This window comes from Cynocephalus volans, chromosome 17 (assembly GCF_027409185.1).
Source record: "Cynocephalus volans isolate mCynVol1 chromosome 17, mCynVol1.pri, whole genome shotgun sequence".
Classification (NCBI taxonomy): Eukaryota; Metazoa; Chordata; class Mammalia; order Dermoptera; family Cynocephalidae; genus Cynocephalus; species Cynocephalus volans.
The window spans coordinates 16,451,287-16,472,450 of record NC_084476.1 but is presented as its reverse complement, the minus strand read 5'-3'; the positions used below and the strand labels follow the sequence as shown (position 1 = coordinate 16,472,450).

Sequence of the window (21,164 nt, the reverse complement as noted above, 5' to 3'; positions counted from 1 at the left end):
ACCGAAGAGGGTATGAGTTCCTTGTGCCTCACTATGGGGCCACAGCTCGTTCATGGGCTGAAAGAAGGAGCCAGGAGCTGGGCTTTCACATTTAGTTGCAGCACATGGCCCCTGGAAGAGGGCCAAGGGAAAGCCAAAGGCAGGAGCCAGGCTGGCCTCAGAGGGATGTGTGACTGTGTGTGTGTGGATGGATGGTGGTGTGGTTGTGTGGAGATGTGTGTGTGTGCCTGGAAGATGAAAGCACACACATGGGTGGGAGCTTATGTGTCAGTGGCTGTGTACTGTTTGGCTGTGTGTGGTGGGTCTGGGGGTGAGAGGCACAGGAAACAGTCGGGGTTAGCATGAAACAGCTTCCCTTCTCACCACTCCCTCCATCCCAGTCCCCCAGGTTTTCAAGGATGCTTCCATTCCAGTAAGGCCAGACTCAGCTCCATGGCAACCAAGAGGGGGTGTGGCCAAGGAAAGGAAAACTGGAACCTCCAAAGCTCACACCCACACCCACAGCCTTCACTCAGCCTTTGTAACTGGGCCCTGGTGCTGGTGCCTTCTGAGGCAGAGACCCCACTCTTCACTCTTCAGATCCCGAGAGTCCCAGGGTCTCTGCCACACAGGCTTTCACAGAGGCCTTCTCCCACCTCCACCGTAGCAGAGGAAAGTGACAGGAAAGTGGGAGAGAAAAGCTCTGAAAGGTGTCCTCTTTCCACCTTCACCCATTCTCTCTTGAAGGTTCCCGTTCTCATAATGTAGTCCCTGGGGGGACTGGCTGTGCCATGGTCAGGCACGAAGGGTATCCAGTGGAGGGACAGATGTGCACACGTAGGATGTGTAAACACAGACACACCCAAAAGGGGTGAGAGAGGTAAAGGGACACAGAATTGGGGACAAAGACACAAAGATTTGGGGCTCAGGAGAAACGGTCAGGACCAGAGGGGACACAAATTCAGAAGAACAGCTAAACAGAGTTTGAGGGGCTGTGGAGTGTGTACAAACTGAAAAATAGCCAGAGGGACCTTAGAGACACAGGCAAAGGGGTGAAGAGCCCAAGGAGGCCCCAGAGCAAAAGTGGCACAGCAGAGAGGCACAGGCCTTGGCCTCGTCCTTGGCCTGGATGGCAGGCAGGGCTTTTAGCCAGGCACTCAGCTCTGCCCTGCTTCCCTCCCCCACCCCAGTCTGGAGAAAACTGGGGAACCTATGGCTTCCGCTGTCCCTCCTTTGGTTTCCAGGGCTCCTGGCATCCCCTGAGGGCTAGTCAGTAAGGGGTGGTCCCTTCCCACTCCACCAGGTACTGAACCTTGCCCTCGGGTGTGATCCTCCGAGCCAGCACCTGGTACTTTTCCCCACAGGCCAACCGCCCAGCCGCACCAAAGTAGTTAGTGATAGATGACTTGAGGTGGGACAAAGACGAGTCGTCTTCACTGATGCTCTCAAATGTGTGGCTGTCAATGCCTTCGTCTGGCCGCTCAGGTCCTGAAGCCCCCTCTGCACTGCTGTCTGAGGGGCAGCGTCCGCCCGGCTCGGCTGCCCGCCGCTTTGCCCGCAGTGGCATGTAGGCTTTGGCTGCCAGCTTCCTCTTGCGGCTGCCCACTGTCCGTCTGTGTTGGGAGGGGGAGAAGGAAGATGATGAGAATGAGATGGAGCAATCTTTTAATGAATTCCTTGCCCAAGCACTCTCCTAGGCACCAGGCACTGTGCCAGGCCCAGGGCATGGGTTATCTCACTGGATCCTCTCACTAGCCCTGTGAAGAGGGAAACTGAGGCCCCAGAGGAGAAATAACCAGCTGGGGAGTGGCAGAGCAGGGTTACACCTGTGTATGTCCAACTCTAAAGCTCATGCTCTATATCTAGGATCCCAGCACTGCACAAGTGTGGGAGCACCATTCTCTGTGCCTCTTGAAGTTGTGCAGTGGGAGGCCCAGCCAATACTTCCTTGTCCCTCACCTGGACTCACCTGGAGCTAGGTGAGTCACACAGGGATAAGGTGGTGGATATGGACTAAAGGACCTTGTACCCCAGAGCCTGGATGGAGACACCAACAGTCATCACACATACACACACACAGGCAGAGGTGTCAGAGAGACGGACACACAAGATGAGGTACACATTCGCAGGTGCTTAGAAACTAAGACCCAGAGTGCTAGTGAGAAGCAAAGAAACAGGAAGAAATTCAGTGAGCAACACAGGCTTGAACTGTGCAGCTCCACTTATATGTAGATTTATTTCAATAAATATATTGGAAAAATTTTGGTTATGCATGACATACCTAACCAAACAGTGAAGTAGCTTACCTTACAGTAGGCTTTTAGCAGGTCATTAGTAGTTAAGTAAGATTTGGGGGAGTCAAAAGCTACATGTGGATTTTCGACTGTGTGGGGGTCGGTGCCTCTAACCCCTGCATTATGCAAGGGTCAACTGTAAATGAAAATATACAGGCAACAGCAGAGAAAGACATCTAGAAAGAGATGTCTGGAGACAGAGAAAGACTCCAAGTCATAACTCTATAGGCATTATACTTTTAATTCAACTTTTGCAAGGGCCTCAAGTATCTAAAATACAGTTATAGGAGCCTCAGTTCAGAAGAAATCCTTGTGCTTTGCAGCACCACCCTTTCCGTGCTGCTGAGGACCAGCTATTGACAAACAAGCTATATCCTCAGTTAGGCCCTGGGGGTTTCTGGCTCCTCTCACAGACCCTGTACTCTGCAGGATGCCATCTTCCCCTCCATCAGGTTTCCAAATAAATGGCTCTTTCCCTTAGAGACCCCGGAAGACAGACACCAGATTCAAACAGCCATGAACCAAGGTCAGGCGACCCTGCACAGAGAGGCACAGACAAGCAAAATCATGGCTTGCAGAGGCCAAGAACACCAAAATAAACAAGTTCTGGTCAAACCATCCCAGAATTGGAATCATCCAGCGAGAGGTGTCATACATCCTTCTGCAGCAGGCGAAAGGGACAGAACCACAGCAACTTGAATGCCTATGCTTAGCCCCCCTCTAAACCCCAGTGACTTGGAACTATGGTCCTAGAGCCAGACTCACACAATTACAGAAGGCCAGGTCCCCCAGCCTGAGACTGTGTGCACAGAATGAGCCCCACGTCACAGAACCAGGAGGTGGAGAGGCTGGGGGAATAACGTTACTTGCAGAACGTGAAGGCCAGACCCCCGGAAGCTCACCTGGAGTCATAGGAGAGGCTGGTGGAGGCAGAGCCAGAGGTGCTGGCGGCGTCAGTGGAGTCCACATCTGAGAAGAATGTCTGGCCGGAGCTGGCGCTGAGAGAGGGGAGAGGGTGAGCCTCCTGTTGGCCCAGCCCAGCAAGGTCCTGCCAACCTGGGACCCTTGGGACCTCTCCAGCCATCTCTCCACCCCTCTGGCATGCATCTTCATCCCAGTGGAGGCCCATCTTCCTATTACTGAGCCTGTCCATTTTCTACCTATCCAGCCTTCAAAATCCAAGGAGTCAAGAAAGCCTTCTCTGACCACCCTTCCTTGCTGGTGACAATAATTTATGAGCATGATCTGAGGCACTTGGGCAACACTTTACAGGTCAAAAGTGCTTTCACTTGCAGTATCTAGTTTGAGGAAAACAGATGAGGTTCAGAGAAGTTAAGGAATTTAGCTAAAGCCACAAAGCTACTACTGGTAAGCAGATTCTGGAGCTGGGGTCTGAGTCTAAAGCCCTTGCTCTTTCCTCCGTGTAATCAGTAAAGCACGAATGACCTTTAATAATTTTGGAAATAAAATGATGGAAGATGCAGCTCCTTCCCTTGGGTGTACCCAAAGCATGGGGTGCTGTGGGAACACACAGGAAGGCAGCCAGTACAGCCTGGGTTGGGTTAGTGAAGGCTTCCTGGAGGAAGCAGGTTCTTGAGCAGGGAGAAGCAGGAGAGGGGGGCTGAAGAGGTAGGGAAGGCTGTGGCAAAGCAGGCTTTGTATTCTGCTCTGGGAGCAGAGGGATGTTATGCTGGAAGCTCTAGTGGAAAAAGACGCTTCAGGCAGCCCCAGGCAACATGCACCCTTTCAAGTGGGGGTTTCAAAATGACCCCCAAGCACTTCCCACTCCCTCAAAAGGATTTCTGCTTTGCCCCTTCCGGAGCCTCCCTGCACTGCTGGGGGAATGGAAGTGGCTTCCGCACTTAGTTCCATCCCAGTCTCCAGAGCAGACCCCTCTGCTGGGTCTCTCATCAATACCTTTTTAAACTTTGAATTTCATCCAAAGTGAAGTCAAATATGCTGGCAAGGTGGTGGTTGGTGCTCCAGGCCGAGGTGAAGTCACTCTGTGGACAGACACAGAGGAAAGAGAGAAGAAGGGTCAGTCAGTGAGTATCAGATCTGCCTCCCAGAAGTACCCTTCTCCCCAGCTGAGGGCCACACAGGCTGGCTGCCATCCAGCCAGGGCTGCTGAGGGCTGGACCTTCCTTAGGTAAGACCTGTCCCTCTCTTTATTCCAAGGCCTGACCAGGGAGCCACATCACCCTGCTTCTAGTCCCGGCTTTGTTTCTAGTCAACTGTACAACCTTCACCTCTCTGGGCTTCAGTTACCTCAACTACAAAACGGGACGCCCTTAGAGGTGTTAGGAAGCACAGTGAAATTAAATAAAGGTTGTAAAAGTGCCTTGTAAACTGTAAAGTGCTGGGGAACTGAGGTATTGTTAATATTCCTGCCTGCAGGAAGGGCTTCAGTAAGAATGCAGGGTTACTGAAGAAGGAAAGGAAGTGCTCTGCAGCCCTGGTTCTAGGCTGGGCTCTGCCACCGTCCTGATGTGTGACCTCAGGAAAGTTACTGCCCCACTCTGCTCTCAGTTTCCCCTCCTGGACGTGAGGACAAGAATATTACCTGCCCTTGTCCTCTAACCTTGGGTTCTTGGGAGAACTTGGGGAGATAAAGGAGTGGTCTTGGAGTGCCTGGCTTTTCCTTGTTTAGATGTAATGGGAACTGGCTTCTCCTTTAAGGGACATGGAAGAGTCCCCTGGGCCTGGGGGAGTTTTGCGCATGAATCCCTAATATGTGCTGACCCTGCGTGTGAAAGTGGAGAGCAAGAAAATAAGGAACTAACACTGGGAATAGCATCTTCCAGCAAAAACTTTGATCTTTTTCTTCTATAAACTCGCCTTTTCTGCTGCTGGAATTCGTGAGGCAACAAACTGTGGAGACAGAAAAGGGAGAGGGTGGCCCAGTCAGAGCCTGAGGGCCCAGAGGGTGGCCCAGAGGGATGAGCCTCAGGAGCAGGGGCAGGGGTCACAGTAGTGGGGGTGGGGATGGGCTCTGAACAATAGCAGCACCTTCCCAAGGAGAACTGGGCAGGAGGGCGAGTTTTCTGGAGCAGCAAGTGTGGGAGGGTGTGGAGGGGTATAGTGGGCAGAAAAAGAAAAGGCACCTGCCCTGGCATGTGCATCCAGATGCCCTGCCCCCCAACACCCAGGATGAGGGTGCTTGGCTTAGCCAGGAGAGCTAAGGACCCCTTACACACCCTGACTACTCTGACTTTTCTTTCACTCCCTTGCCCAAGCCTAATCCAGCAAGGCTGGGTCCCAGGATCTGGTTTCCCTCCTGTGGTGGAAGGAGTCGGGTATCTGGAATCAAGTCCCACTAAGCCACTAACTAGCCCTCTGCAGGTGCCTACAGCTGGGACAAGCTGGGACTAGGTCCTCCCTGCTTCCTTGGGTGCCACCATACTCTCTGGGCCTACTGCACAGCCCGCTGGCTTGGTCTGGGAGCAGAGAAACCGAGTGTGGCTGCAGCCCTAGCCCCTGGGTCCCCGAGCACTGACCCAGGCTTGCTCTTTCCTCTCTTACGCAGCTCAGAGGAGGTGCCATTCTCACTCAGCACCAGGCCCTTGTCAGGCAGCAGCTTCCCTGGCGGGTTGGGCGGGACACGGATGCGCAGGCGGAAGATGCACTTCTTCTTCTTGATCTCCTTGCCGCAGAGGAACCTGGAGGTGGAGGGCAGGGGGAGGCGAAAGCTCTGGAGTCTGTCAGTCCATCCTCCTGGGGAGTGGGGTCAAGCATTAAACAAGCTTCTCTGCCTCCTTGGACCCAGAGCTAAAATCCCAAGTGGCCTGGAAACACTGAGCCCTCAAAGCCTATGAAAAGAGGGGTCCCAGGTGTAGCTGATAAAGTTACTGGTGGCTCCTCCCTGTCCTTCCTCCCACATGTGTGGTTCTTCAGCTCCTCTCCCTTTTCTGCCTCAACCAGTCCCAAGGCCACCTCCCATAGGAAGGCCTCCTCCACCTCACGTGGAACTCCTATGCTCAAGACACTGGATTCTACCTCATTCTGTTCTCTGGTCTCCCCCAGGAGACTGAAAGCACCTCTAGGCACTTTTCTCCTCTTCCTTTCAACACCGGCTGAGCTGTTATGAGGCCGCAGAGGTGACTAAGACACAGCCCTACCCCCACTAGGAGGACAGATGGCCATTGGGGACTGTCCATTGGGAGGGCAGGTGGCCTCATGTACTGAAGAGTAGGGCTGTGTCTAGTCCTGAAACATGAGAATGTGAATGACAGAGTGGGAATTCTGCCTAGAAGGGTCTGGAAGGGTTTCACAGAAGCAGGGGCCTTGTCTTATTCCCCACGATGGCCTCAGCACCCAACAGGGCCTGACTCAGTGCAGCACCTTAATAAACACTTGTTGACGGAACAAATGTATAGAAGGGATTGAAGAGTATCCTGGGCAGAGGAAAGCACATGCGCAAAAGCACCGAATTGGAAGGCCAAGGGCTCAGCATGGCTAGTACCCAGAGTAAATAAAGCAAAGGGATGGAAGCAAAGAGTGGGCAGGGCCTGATCCTAAAAGGCCTGGAATGCAGGGTTAAGGAACCTGGGCTTTACCCTGTGGTGGTGGTGAAGGACTGGGCTGGCTGTGTGTGCTGAAAACTGGATGGGAAGACATGGGCTGGGGGATGAGTTAGGAGACTACAGCCCACCCAAGAGATGATGGATCGATCCCTCAGTGCCTGGCCACGAACCTGGGGGAGGGGCCCTCAGAGAGCAGCATGCAGCCCCCTGTGGAGCTGAGCCCAGTACCAAAATGTGTCAGGTTGCTGGGGTGATTGGGGAGGCCTTGTGAAGGAGATGGGCTGTTCCCTGGATCTTGAAGGATGGCAAGAACTTATATAGTCAAAGAAAAGGGGAAGGGGACCCAGGCAGGGAACATGGCTTAAGCAAAGGCTGTGAGGTAGGAAGAATCCTCAGATTGAAATCCTATCTGTTGGGGGCCCCCACAGCATTCCCTCCCCTCTGTGCACGCACCGGCTTTTGTAACTGTTCAGGGCGTTGAGGAGATGTGGTCCTCGATCCGTCACAGGGGTACTGGTGAGCTAAGGGGGAGCAGGCCAGCAGGACAGTCAGACTCTGGCACATGGCATCTGGGGAGGCCCCAGCCCCTGTCCCTGCCCTCCCCTCCAACTCCTGATGCATCTGAGTCCTCCAGGTGAGGACCGTAGATGTAAATCCATGATCTCAGACAAGCCTTTTCACCTCTCTGATCTCATTTCCCCATCTGTAAGTGAACAACTACTGGCCAAAATGTATCAAAAGCTTTAAAAATGTCTATACCCTTAACCCAGTAATGCTGCTCCATTGAAGCTATCATACAGGTATACTATGAAACATGAACAAAACTTTACGTTCAAAAATGTTTGCTGTGACATTGTTTCTAATGGACAAATGGGAGAAAAACTATGCTCGACAGGAAGGAAACAAATTATGGTAGAAACCAATGGAGCTATTAAAAATGTTATGAAGACTCCTTAATAATATAGAAGAGTATTTATGATATAATGGAAACTGCAAAAAGATGATTTTAAATTGTATATATACTATCATTTAAATTTTGTAAAAAGAAAAAATAATTGCATAGAAGAAAGACTGGAAGGAAATGCTCCTATGCATTGTTTCTAGTTATTTCTGGGTGGTATGATGTGGGAATATGGAGTTTTAAAATTTTTAATGATTAAGTTGTTTTTATTTTTTTGTGGTGTTACAACTCTGTGCTCTAACCCACTGAGCTAACTGGCCAGCCCTGGAGCTTTTTTAAAACTATATACTTCCTTATGCTTTTTGGTACTTAAAATTTTTCTACCAGAAACATGTATGATTTTTTTTTTTAATAAATCAGAAAACAGTTTTCTTAAAAAATACCAACTCTACTTATCTTTTAAGGCTTTATAATATGTACACTCATGCATTGCTTAACAACGGTGATACATTCTGAGAAATGCATCGTTAGGTGACTTCATCACTGTGAACATCCTAGAGTGCACTTACACAGACCTAGATGGCATAGCCTACTACACACCACGGGTATATGATTTAGCCACTGTTGTATATATGATCTGTCGTCGACCAAAATGTTATGTGGTGCATGACTGTACAAGAGTACTTCAAAAAGTTTGTGAAAAAATAGAGTTAAAAGATAATACAAATCTTTTTTTTTTTTTTTTTTTTTAAGATAATACAAATCTTTGCATGAACTTTTTGGAGTATGCTTATATGTCTTTTATAAATTATCAATCACTGTATATGAAGATGTTATTATATAAAACCCTTCACAAAGCCTCAAAGCATCTTTTTGCAAAGGTTATCTTTTTTTTTTTTTTTTTTTTTTTAAAGCCTTGTCTCACCAAAGGAGGATCTGAGGCAGTCAGCAGAGAAGATTCCTCACTCTGTAAGTGGTGGAGAGAATCCTAAGGGTGTCATTAAGGGAAAGGGGGCAGAGCCCTCCTGTGGAAGTGGTTAAGGAGGCCCTGGCTCCAGCTCTGGCTCAGCCCCAAAGCTGTGCTGACCACTGGCAAGTCACTCTCCAGCTCTGACATTCTGGGTTGTTATTTCACTCCAGGGACCTGAGGTTCCCAGGCCCCTGGTGACCCAGTATCCAGAACAGGATCAGCAGGGGGCAGGACCACTCCACTTTCCACCCTAGCCGGGAAATCTGGAGTGGGGTAAAGTACCTCAGCAGAGAGCCTTGCACCAGCCAGACTTGATCCAAGGTCCCAGCTCCGTGCAACCGAGTTGGTGAGGCCCCAACCTGCCCACTGCCAAACTCTGTGGACAGGACACCCCTTATGTCAGGGGCCTGGACTCAGGGATGCAGCAGCTCAAGGGTGACAGCTCAGAGACCTACATCCTAGTCCTGCACTGTGTAACCCTGGGCAAACGTCTCTGACTCCTGCCACTCTGATATCCATGGCCCTGCATACCTTGCCAAGCTGCAGGAGCTCCCAGTGGTGGTTGACAAAGGCCAGAATCTCCTCAAAGTCAAAGTACTTCTTCTTGCTCTGCACTCCCAGGTTGTAGAGGGCCAGGTGAACCACATCCACCCTGGGCAAGGGGGCATGGAGGTGGGGCCAGGTGAGACGCAGCCTACCCAGCCAGGGCTGGAGCCTCTGGGTCCAGGCTGAGGAGCAGGGGCAAGGCTGGGACTGGGTAGCTGAAAATGGAATTGTTCCCAGAGGGAGGAGGAAGGGGAGGAGCTGGAAGAGGCAGGGGTGGATTTGGGCCAAGGCCCACCCTCTCACCATCGCAGGGGCAGCCTCTCGATGTACTCTGGGCCCTGGTTACACACGGAGCAGAAGAACAGGTAGAACCTGTGGGTAGGTGGAGAGGGGCCCTGTGGTGGGAGGGGCTCTGACACCCCATCCTAGTCCAGCGCCCTCACCTCCTCACCCCTCACTCCCCACCTGCCTTCCCATCCTGTGTTCTCACTCCTGGGGCTGGTGGCCTCTCACTGGGTAAGGACAGGGCAGGACAGGAACCAAGAAAGGCTCCCCTACCCCTCCTAACCCCTCTTTCCACCCCCTTCCCAAATGTTGCCCTGGAGTGTGGCTGAGTTCATTAAGTTTATAGAGAGAGAGCTGAACGAGGCTGGGCTGCAGCGGTCACCCTCTTCCACTCTGAGACAGACAGATAGACACACAAACAACCACAAATGACATGAGACATCAACCAAAAGACATAATATCTGGTTTGACATACATAATGCCTTCCATTAGCTTAGCCCCATTGGTTAGAAGCTGGATTAAGTTGTCCATTTCCCTAGTGGCTCCTACAACTGGGGCAGTGACTGTCACCCCTCCTTCCCCAGACATTTGAAGAGACTGGGGTTTAGGGCAGGCAGGGATTTGTCTAAGGTCACCCACAAATCAATGGCAACTAGGAATATGGCCCAGTATATTCCTTTATTGCCTACTGGCCCAGCTTAGTTGGGGCCTCCCCTCCCGAGTTGCGTCCTGTACACAGGTACACACTATCACAGATCCCCCTTGTCTGGGCCCTGGTAGGCAATCTAAAGGAGTAGTTGCTGCCACCACTCCTGGCCCCTCAACCCATTCCCAAGGCCCAGCTGGGCTAAATTAGCACCTACCGGTCTCCGAACATCATGGGCTCATTGAGGCACTGGGTGCAGGCCTCATGGAACCACTGCCTGCACCGGTAGCACTGCAGCATCCGCAGGTACCACCTGAAGAGACAGAGGAACCAGTGTCAGCCAGGCATGAGCCTCAGTGACCTTTCCCAACTTAAAGTCACTCTCCATCGGCGGAAAGGGAAAAGAATTCATAGTTGCCAAGCACTTAGGGTGTGCCAAGGTAGGTCCTGGGAACCAGGCATATGCTATCTCATTTGGTCTCACCATCTGATAAAAGATGGGCCACTGTCCCATATTACAGATGAGTCAGAGGTTAAATGGCTTGCTCAGAAAGCAAGTGGTAGATGGTGATTCAAATTCTGGTCTCCCTAACTTCAAAGCCCATGCTCTTCCTGTCATGCTACACTGGAGCTCCCATCTCTAGACTGTGCCCCAAACACCAATGATAGGGAAAGGTTTGCCTGGAAAACTTCATGGGAAAATAATGGCTCCTATAAACTACATGGGGCAGGATACATCTGGTTTTTCTCACCTGGTACTGTATCTACCCTATCAGGGCCATTCAACAACTAGTCATTGAATATGAATAAAGAGCAAAGAGGTATTCCGTTAAACAATCAATGCCTTGTTTGCACCTTGTCAAGTGCAGTTTAGGTTAAAATGCACATTCCTTGGTCCGCTCCAGATTTATTCAATCTTTTTTAAACATATATGCTTACATTTATACCAATTTTCCACGTAATTCATAGAAACAAGCCTCATAAAATTTACATTCTGAATACAATAAAAAACAGTTCTAATGAATGTTTGGGGGTTTTTTTGGCAGCTGGCCAGTATGGGGATCTGAACCCTTGACCCTGGTGTTATAATGCTGTGTTCTAACCAACTGTGCTAATCTGTCAGCAGTTCTAATGAAGATTTAGCTGTCTTCCTAAACATTTCTGTTTGAGGTATCACTTTAAGACATGCCAATATAGCACATTTGTAAAACGACCCAGGAGTCCATCCTAAAAATCCCAATCAACACAGCATCATCTCTGGGAGACTTACTAACAGGATGAACAAGACTAATCTCTTGAAACAAGGAAGAAATATTTTAACTGTTACAAAAACAAGGGAGACAGGTACTAGGAACTCTGTATTTCATAAAACAGTGAAACTTTGTTATATTTTCATGATCATCTTCCTGCAGACAACCATTCATTTATTTATTTATTTATTTATTTATTTATTTTTAAATTTTTATTTTTATTTTTTAATTTTATTTTGTCGATATACATTGTAGCTGATTAATGCTCCCCATCACCAAAACCTCCCTCCCTTCTCCCTCCCCCCCTCCCCCCCAACCATGTCCTTTCTGTTTGTTTGTTGTATCAACTTCAAATAATTGTGGTTGTTATATCTTCTTCCCCCCCCCCCGGTTTGTGTGTGTATGTGTGTAGGTGTGTGTGTGAATTTATATATTAATTTTTAGCTCCCACCAATAAGTGAGAACATGTGGTATTTCTCTTTCTGTGCCTGACTTGTTTCACTTAATATAATTCTCTCGAGGTCCATCCATGTTGTTGCAAATGGCAGTATTTCATTCGTTTTTATAGCTGAGTAGTATTCCATTGTGTAGATGTACCACATTTTCCGTATCCACTCATCTGATGATGGGCATTTGGGCTGGTTCCAACTCTTGGCTATTGTAAAGAGTGCTGCGATAAACATTGGGGAACAGGTATACCTTCGACTTGATGATTTCCATTCCTCTGGGTATATTCCCAACAGTGGGATGGCTGGGTCGTATGGTAGATCTATCCGCAATTGTTTAAGGAACCTCCATACCATTTTCCATAGAGGCTGCACCATTTTGCAGTCCCACCAACAATGTATGAGAGTTCCTTTTTCTCCGCAGCCTCGCCAGCATTTATCGTTCATAGTCTTTTGGATTTTAGCCATCCTAACTGGGGTTAGATGGTATCTCAATGTGGTTTTGATTTGCATTTCCCGGATGCTGAGTGATGTTGAGCATTTTTTCATATGTCTGCTGGCCATTTGGATATCTTCCTTAGAGAAATGCCTACTTAGCTCTTTTGCCCATTTTTTAATTGGGTTGCTTGTTTTCTTCTTGTAAAGTTGTTTGAGTTCCTTATATATTCTGGATATTAATCCTTTGTCAGATGTATATTTTGCAAATATTTTCTCCCACTCTGTTGGTTGTCTTTTAACTCTTTTAATTGTTTCTTTTGCTGTGCAGAAGCTTTTTAGTTTGATATAATCCCATTTGTTTATTTTTCCTTTGGACAACCATTCATTTAAAAAGTCCTAGGCAAGACCAATAAAGCAGCTTCATCTAAGATATTTTAAAAAGCCTAGAGATTTAAAAACAACAGTGAAGAATTTCACTATCTTTATACATTAAATCATAGTATATAAAGCTATTTAATTTTTCAGTGTCACGAGTAAATTATTAGCTCTATCTAGCTTCATCCCTGGGAGGTGGGCACTTGATACAGCAATATTCATTAATTGGTAGGTAGATTACTGTGTTATTTTGTTAACTGTGATTACTGTGTTAACGGTAGTAAAGCCATTTTATCATCAACTTATGAAGTAATAACACTAGCCAAACACACAGAGACACAAATACCAAAAAAAGATGTGTTTTGTATATATAAGTAGCTATACTTAGGGCATGACTATCAAGTAACAAGACTGATTTAATACTTTATAGTCATAGCACATTAAAAATACATTGCCAGAGAGATAATGGTCCCACATATGAAAAATGTCTGTATGAAAAAGGCTGTGATTTATTGCAAAGCATAATTATATAGCAAATTCCAAGGAAGGGCAGATAATTTTTAAAAACAAATTTTTATTGTAACACCAAGGTCAAGGGTTTGGATCCCTGTACCAGACAGCCCCCAAAAATCCACAAATTTTTTAACTTAACATATTAGGCCAAAGTCTCAGTTACTTTTTGGAGAATTCAGAAATATTAGGAGTGGAAGAATGATTTTTCTTTTTTTCTTCTTTTTTGTGATGTTTCACTTTTTTATTTATTTTATTTATTTTTCTTTTCTTTCTTCTGATACTTTTGTTCTAAAGTGTCCTCTTCAGTGGAACTGGATGAATAAGACCTTTTCCTTTTTTTTTTCAATTTGATATTCTCTTTGATTTTTTCTTTTTTCTTCCCTCTTTTTCATTTATTCTTTTTTCCTGTAATGCCTGCAATATTTTCCATTTTTTGTTCTCTTCATCACTATCTTCACTGCTTGTACTGCTGACATCCAAAACTATGTCCCTTTTGAGGTCTACTTGGAGAATATTGTGGCATTCCAATCAGGCGACCAGGGTAGCCACATTTTTTACAGCCCTCTCTGACACCGTCCTTGTTGCAACCTGGGACTGCTGTGATGCTGGTAAGAGGGGTCGCTGAAGCCTTCAGCTTTTGAGAATGTGTTCGCTTCCCGCTGGGCTGCAGGGACAACGCATGGCCAAAGCAGCCTCTTCCTTCCACCTGGGCTGCAGCACCTTTGCAACAGTCAGGGAAGGCTCTATCCAGACCTGTTCAGTCTTTGGGGAAGCCTTTGAGAAATGTATTTTTAACAATCACCGTGTGCAACTCTGCCCATTAAGTGTTGAGAAGCCTTAATGCTCTAAAGTTTCTGTAAGCATTTTTCCATTTGTTATCCCTTAGGCCTCCCAATATCCCAGGAAGTTGATGGGGCTGAGGTGATTAAGCCCATCTGAGAGAGTAGCTCAAGTGATTTACCCAAGTTACCCGGCCTCCAGACCCTTAGTTCTGGTCCACAGAACTTGAGGCTGAAATTCAGTACTTCAGGGGGTCCTGAAGGCTGAGTTTCCTGAGGGCAGAGACCTACCTCTTATGTCTGTGGTTCCTTCCACAACGCCTGGTGCAATAAGCCCAAGGCAGCAGGTTTAGTTGCTCATAGATACACAGAGGCCCAGGTCAGCAAGGAAGAATCAACCAAAGACTCTAGCCCCATATCCCCCTCCACGAGAAGCCCCTCCACAGCATCCCTAACATATGACTCCCATCCCCTGCGCACGTCTCCAGGGAAAAGGATCTTCAAATCTCGCCATTAGCCTGTTTCATTCGCTCTGACAGTGAAAAGGTTATTTTCTCTTCCATGCATTAATATCATTACCACCGCCATCACCAGAAACAGCTCACGTTTTTTAAGTGGTTACCATGTGCCAGGCACTGTGTGAACCTTTACGTGATTTATCTAAACACTTGATGGGGAAACTATTAAGAGAACTGAGGCTCAGAGATTACACAGCTGTCAAGGGGCGGGACCAGGATGTAGACGTCCCGGGAGGGTGTGGACCAAGTGGCTCCTAACCACTCTTCAATACTTCTTCCTTTGCTTCGGTGCTCCGAGAAGACACCTCTGCCCTCTACCCCCGCACTTGGAGCCGAGCCCCTACGGCCTTAACCTTCGGGTTTTCCCCTTAAGATCCCGCTCCCTCGGGCCCCACCCTGAAGCCTTACCTTCGGGACCCGTCCCCCGAGTCCCCGCCTCCCCGGGTCCTGTCTCGGCTGCCTGACTCTCCCGGCCCACCCCCACCGCCGACAGCTCCCCAACCTGCCCCGCCTCTCTGGGGGCCCCGCTCCCGCGTTCCAACCCGCCGCGCCCGCCCCCCGAGACCCCGCCCCCGAGGCTGACACTCCAGGCCCGCCCTGTCCAGACCGGCCCTGCCGCGGAGGCTCCCTGCCCCGCCTCCCCGGGGGCCCTGCCCCTGCAGTCTTACTCTCCGGGCCCGCCGCTCGAGGCCCCGCCCCCGAGGCTGACACTCCGGCCCCGCCTCCCCGGGGGCCCTGCCCCGCCTCCCTGGGGGCCCTGTCCCCGCAGTCTTACTCTCCGGGCCCGCCGCAGTAGCAGTAGCACTGCTGCTGGTTGGTGCGGTGGGGCGAGTCCCACTCGAGCTCTTCGGGCTGATAGGACAGCACCATCTTCACGGCCTGCAGTGTCCTGGCGATGGCGCCCTTCTTTAGCGCGCCGCCTTTCTGGGGGGAGACAAGGGCCCGAGTCACCTGCGGGGTCAGGGCTTGGCCACATGTGTCAGCATAGGGTTCCCAAGGGAAATGATGCCCAGGGTCTGTGGGAACCCGCAGATATTCCAAGGTTGTCAGAAACACAAGGAGCTTTTTCTCACCAATCCCAAACCCATTTTCTCTATCCCAGGAGGATATCCATTAATAATAGTATTAATAGTAACAAACACAATAAAAGTAACAATTACCAATATGTACGCAGTATGGCATTTACATCGATTTTCTCTCTCAATAGTAAAGCACCATTTATGGGGGCCTCCTACTATTGACACCAAACCCATGTCCTTTTTACAGTTGAGGAAACTGAGGCTCAGGGAGGCTATGGAACCCGGCCAAGGACATACAGCTGGTAAGGGTCAGAGGCACCATATGTCCTCAAAGCCCAGGCATGACCCTTCTGCTTGGAGCTCAGGTTCCATGATGGGGAGTCAGGTCTGAGCCCAGGGAGTCTCTGGGCTGCCTGACTGGAGGAGGCAGGAGACGCAGTGACTGGGAAGGAGGGAAGGCTCACCCGCACAGCCAGAGCGAAAATGCAACGTCGGCAGAACCAAGGTGTGAGCAGGGGCTGGTCGGCACCACCTGCTATGGGGATGTGGCACTGCTGGTGGTAACCTACAGCAGAGGAGGGGGTGGTGAGTGCTGACAAGGAAGCAATGGCCCAAGGCCAGCCGACCCAAAGGCAAGTCCTAGGACCTCTGCCTGCCAGCTGCTGGGGGATGGGCTGATGATGCCCACCAAGACTGCCAAGTTGGTTTCCAGGCTGAGGACTAAAAGACAGCATTGGCCAGTGGGAGGCACCAAGGTTTGGCTTCAGCACCCACACCCCATCTTTCCCACCTCTCCTCTCCACCTAGGAGGGCCCCAGACTGCATACTCTATCAGTTACTCCCCTGGCCCCGCACTCAGAGTCTGGCTTCCTTCCACCCTGGAACTCCCAGAGAAACAGGCAGCCAGCTGAGGCCCCAACAGCCTGGAGCAGTGGCTATCAGGGACCAGGGTGGGGGCACCTACAGCTTAGGGCCATCCCAGTGTCCTGCTTGTCCCACTCACCCAGGCCACACTTGCCACAGATGAGGATCTCATTCAGTGGCCCTGATGTCTTCCCCAGGCAGATGTTGCACTTGGGCTCCTCTCCGGGAACACCAGCTGAAAGAGGAGCACTTGAGGGTCAGGTTCGGCTCACGGGAATTAGAGGCGTTTTAAAATCACAGTCCAGGTTTTGAGTCTCTACTGCATGCTGGGCCTAGCACTGGGCCCCAAATGCCACCCCAGTGAATCTCCCCAAACACTCTGAGGTGCCTACTATCTTTACCCCATTCTAAAGATGGGGAAATTGAAGCTCTGAGAGGTTAAGTCCCTTGCTCAGCTGCTAAGTAGAAGTGGGATTCAAACTCTGGCTGTTTGATATCAAATCCCTTGTTTTTCTGACCACATCATGTGGCCTCTCCTGCCTGATTTAACTTGTTTTGTTAAAGTTAGATTGAATAATCTTTAAATTTTTATTATGGGATAATAATAGAATGTTATAATGAAACTCCACGTTCTCATTGACAATTTTGAACTCATGGCCAATCTTGCTTCAACTACATTCCCAACCATTTTTCCCTTCTATAATTATTTTGAATCAAGTCTTAGATACCCAATCATTTTTCCATGAATATTTCAGTCTGTATCTCTGAAAGATCAGGACTCACTTTTTTTTTTTTTTTTTTTTTTGGTGGCTGGCCAGATACAGGGATCAAACACTGGACCTTGGTGTTATCAGCACACGCTCTAACCAACTAAACTAGCCAGCCAGTCCCTAGGACTCTCTTTTTAAAAAACCCCATAACTATAGTACCATTATTGCACCTAAAAATTAACATAATTTCTTAATATCATTGACAAATTCAGGTAGCGTTCACATTTCCAACTGTGTTTTAAAAAAAAATGTCATAACAATTTTAAGTTTGTTCTTTTAAATCAAGATCCAAATAAAGTCCACACATGGTGACTCGTTGATATACGTTTTTAAAATTGCTTTTAATCTTCAGTGTCCCTCTCCATTTCTTTTTTTTATCCTTTGCTTTTTTTTTTTTTTTTTTTTTGGTTGCAGAATACATATGTTTTTTTTTTTTTTTTGTCTTTTTTGTGACCGGCCGCACCGCGCTCAGCCAGTGAGCACACCGGCCATCCCTATATAGGATCCAAACCCGCGGCGGGAGTGCCGCTGCACTCCCAGTGCTGCACTCTCCCGAGTGTGCCACGGGGTCGGCCCATACATATGTTTTTATATGTGAAAGCTTTGTATAAATACATTTGGATGTGTATTTCTGTCTTATTTCCCCAACAGGCTGAAACTTTTGTAAGGGCAGAAGTGGTATCTCTTAATCTCTGTATCCTCAGGACCTCATGAAGAGTGTGGCATATAACAGATGTTCAAGACATGTTTGTTGGATAAATGGCCAGGCAGGGACCTTGCCTCTTGCTTCTGAATATAACCCCAGAAAGGTGGTGCCCACAGTGGGTCTCAGTAAGTCCTCGATGGCTTAATAAAGTGGTGGATCAATAACTACAGCATAACCAGCCTTATGCTCCCATCATGGGAGATGCCAGGGGCTGCTGTTCTGACTGGGAGGAGCAGTCATCTGGCTGGGGAGACAAGCTGTTCCACAGCCAAGCACTATAGCACCTCCATGGTGCCTGGCACACAGTGGGCCTCGTACACAGGTCTGCTGAGGTGAACTGTCTTTCTTCACTAGCTGGCTCCTTGTGCTTTCACTAAGAGGGGAACCAGGAGAGGATATCCTCATTGCTTTAGATGTTTATATGATACATTTTGGGTAAGAGGGGCTTGGAGAAGGATCTGTCTGCATTGGCCACACCTTCTTGGAGAAAGGAGCTATTTGAAAGCTCTGCTAACTTGCTGGGTTCTGTGGCCTCTCCTTGGCAGGCTTCTTGGAATCATCTCTTACAGAAACAAATTCTTTAGAAACTGCTTCCCTATAACTCAGTAGCACTGGGCCAAGCATTTTGCATGGATTATCTCATTGAATCCTCACAACCACCTTATGAAACCAGTACTTTCATGATCTCCTTCTTTCATATGAAGAAACTGAGCCTCAGAGAGTTTACATCATTTGCCGAAGGATATGCAGCTAGTAAGTGGCAGAGCTAGAACTTGGTCCAAGGTCTATCTGACCCTAAAACCTGCCTCTTCCCCACATAGGGCTGTCTCTTCTCCTGTTAGAGTATAAATGACAAACAGGTTTCTTCTCTCATGCTAGCTCTGACAGAGTGGTAGTGGCTGCTTGGAGCTCCATATTGAAAATATATGAATGTTGGGACTGACTACTGATGTCTGCCAAGCGCATGGGAAGGCAGAATGGTGGGAAGAGTGCCCCTGATTTGCCATCTCTGTAACATAACCCAGCTCCCTTTCAACGCTGAAAGCTGGTCCAGCTCCATCCAGGCCTATCCATCTTCACTCCGCTGGTCCAGCTCTGCTTTCTTGGTCTTTCCCCCACCCCCAACTCCTTGCCCCATGGATAGAGCTGCCTCCACTAGTTTTAGTCACATATTAGTAGGGGACACTGTGCTTGCATCTAGAGGTGACAGTTCTGATTACCTGGGTCCCTCCTTTTCCTAGCCCCAGAGCTTTGAGCAGCAGGAGATGCAGTGCAGCAAAGAAGCAAACACCAGCCTGAGACCAGTCCCCACCCTCTCAGCTCCTCCCTGAGCCACTTTGCCCACTTGCCCTGCCTCCCTTAGGAGGTACGAGTACTCAAGGGGATGGCAGATGTTGCAAGTGCCTTTCCAATTAAACACACGGCTGGTAATTGGATCATCTCAGGTAGGCTTGGGGTCCACAGACAAGGGCAGGTGCCAGGAGTAAGAGATGAAAGGAAAGAAGGAAAAAATGAAGGTAGTGAAGGAGACAGGACCTAGGAAGGGTGCAGGTACCTGAAATCTTTGGAAAACTCACCATGCTGTATGTCCTTCCACAGGACCCAGTATTTGGAATTATCTTCAAAAGTCACAAGGCAGCTTTGCTTAGAACTGCTGACCTGGGACACGGAGAGGGAGGAGCGATGTGAGAAAGTGGCTAGGGAAGAGCCAAGCTGGAACATGGTCTTCCTCTCCCATTTTTGTCGTCTTGTGTTCCAGAAAGCAGTGCTAGGGTAGAAGGGGAAGGAGGATGGCATTCCTGGAGGTAGAGGGCTCCTAGTCCCTGGAGCTTGTACAGTCAGGGACTGGGGGATGACAACTCGGTGGGAACATTGAGGACAGAGAACAGGCCAGATGGTCATCTGTGACCCTCAGTGCACTTTTCTAAAGAACTGTTTAGATGATGTTGGCCTTAAGGATGGTGCCTGCAAAACCAGGCTCTGGCTCCTTCCACTTTCAGCTTTTGGGCATGAGGGACAAGAAAGGAATTCCCCCAAAATCCCCCTACTCCCATCTCTGGAATGAGGGATAGACCCAAGGATGAGCAGAGAGATGGTGAGCCTGGAAACAGGGGTCAGAGAGGAAAGGTTTACCCTCTTGATCTTCCCTAGGTAATACAGTCCATCTGTCCATCGGCACAGCACATACTGGCCCTCCGTCAGCTTGGACATCAGGTCTTTGAAGTTGTTCTTGGCCTTCGCCAGGGCCCCCTTGTTTGGGAGGTGGCTGGTGGCACCATAGGAGTCCCGAGTCCCTGGGTCCAGAGCTCGATTTTCCATCAGCTTCCACTGACACTGACAGAGAGCAAGAACAGGGTTTTTCCTTCTTTCTCCCCTGCTCCAGAAAGCCCATCAGGGGAAGGAAGGACACTACCATTTCTGCAACCTGTGCTATGTGCCAGACATGCTTATTATCTCACTGAATCCTCATGACAACCCTATGAAGGAGACATTATTATTCCCATTTTGCAGATAGAGAAACTGAGGTATGGCAAGGAGAAGTGGCTGATGGGCCAGAGGCAGAGCCATGGTTCATGATAAGGTGAGCTGATTCGAAGTCTGTCAACTCTCTTTCTACACACCACGCTGCCTTCTAAAGAGAATGAATCTCAACAAACACAGAGCAAAGGCCGCTGCCCAGGGGGCCTGAAACACACTCCCTAACTCTGGAGGTTGAGGCTTTATCCCTTAAGCAAACACTCTGCATTTTTTGGGTGGAGGTCTTCTCCAGGGGAGCAGCTGGGAAGTTTTCATACACCCCCACCCCTACCTTGAGATCTGACCAGAGAAAACTCACCTAGAACGGAAAACTCCTGGGTGGCTTGTGAATTTGTGGAGACGGGGCCATCTGTGTCTTTTGTTATCCCCCTTTCTGTTCTTAATTATGTGATGATTTAATGGAAACCAATTCTGGGACATTTAAACCCAATTACGCTTTTACCCAGATGCAAATTTGCTCCAAGCAGTTAAGTCATCCCCATGCCAGCCTCTCTACGCCTGTCTCTCATATCCTATTAAATGTGTCTCTCCCCCATTGCTTTCTCTCTCCCTGTTAATGGTACTACCATGATCTCCAGAACCCCCAGGCATCTCTGACTTCTCTAACCGATGAGTTGCCATAGACAGCCAATTTCAAGCACAATGACCTCCGGCATGGGTGCCTTCTCTTCCACCCTTCTGTCCTGGTCCGAGTTCAGGCCTCATCTTCTGCTTCAGCCATTGGTTCATTCATTCAATAACCGTTTCCTGAGCCTTGTGCTCACCTGTACTAGGGACCTGGGATGGGGAAAGGCACCACCAGCA

General features: G+C 49.0%; 1 protein-coding gene and 1 pseudogene across 1 annotated transcript; both read right to left on the bottom strand.

Moving 5' to 3' along the window:
* Positions 1–1,198: 1,198 nt before the first annotated feature.
* Positions 1,199–20,150, bottom strand: PHF19 (PHD finger protein 19). Its single transcript, XM_063082437.1, has 14 exons — positions 19,956–20,150; positions 19,400–19,481; positions 16,486–16,581; positions 15,947–16,047; positions 15,239–15,387; positions 10,362–10,457; positions 9,517–9,585; positions 9,199–9,319; positions 7,250–7,317; positions 5,771–5,932; positions 5,057–5,144; positions 4,191–4,276; positions 3,176–3,271; positions 1,199–1,592 (listed from the first exon to the last, which is right to left on the bottom strand). Exons 1-14 carry the CDS (start codon positions 20,139–20,141, stop codon positions 1,250–1,252), a joined length of 1,743 nt encoding a protein of 580 aa, XP_062938507.1. The 5' UTR covers positions 20,142–20,150; the 3' UTR covers positions 1,199–1,249.
* LOC134366107 (protein SREK1IP1-like) lies at positions 13,326–14,533 on the bottom strand (annotated as a pseudogene).
* Positions 20,151–21,164: the final 1,014 nt, after the last annotated feature.

Bases quoted from the DNA above. Each gene is read 5' to 3' on its own strand.
- PHF19 (XM_063082437.1), bottom strand. From the start codon at position 20,141: ATGGAAAATCGAGCTCTGGACCCAGGGACTCGGGACTCCTATGGTGCC. The intron at 19,482-19,955 runs GTAAACCTTTCC...TCCGTGTCCCAG, and splicing joins ACCTAGGGAAGATCAAGAGG to GTCAGCAGTTCTAAGCAAAG. The intron at 3,272-4,190 runs GTATTGATGAGA...CCCCTCTCTCAG, and splicing joins GAAATTCAAAGTTTAAAAAG to CGCCAGCTCCGGCCAGACAT.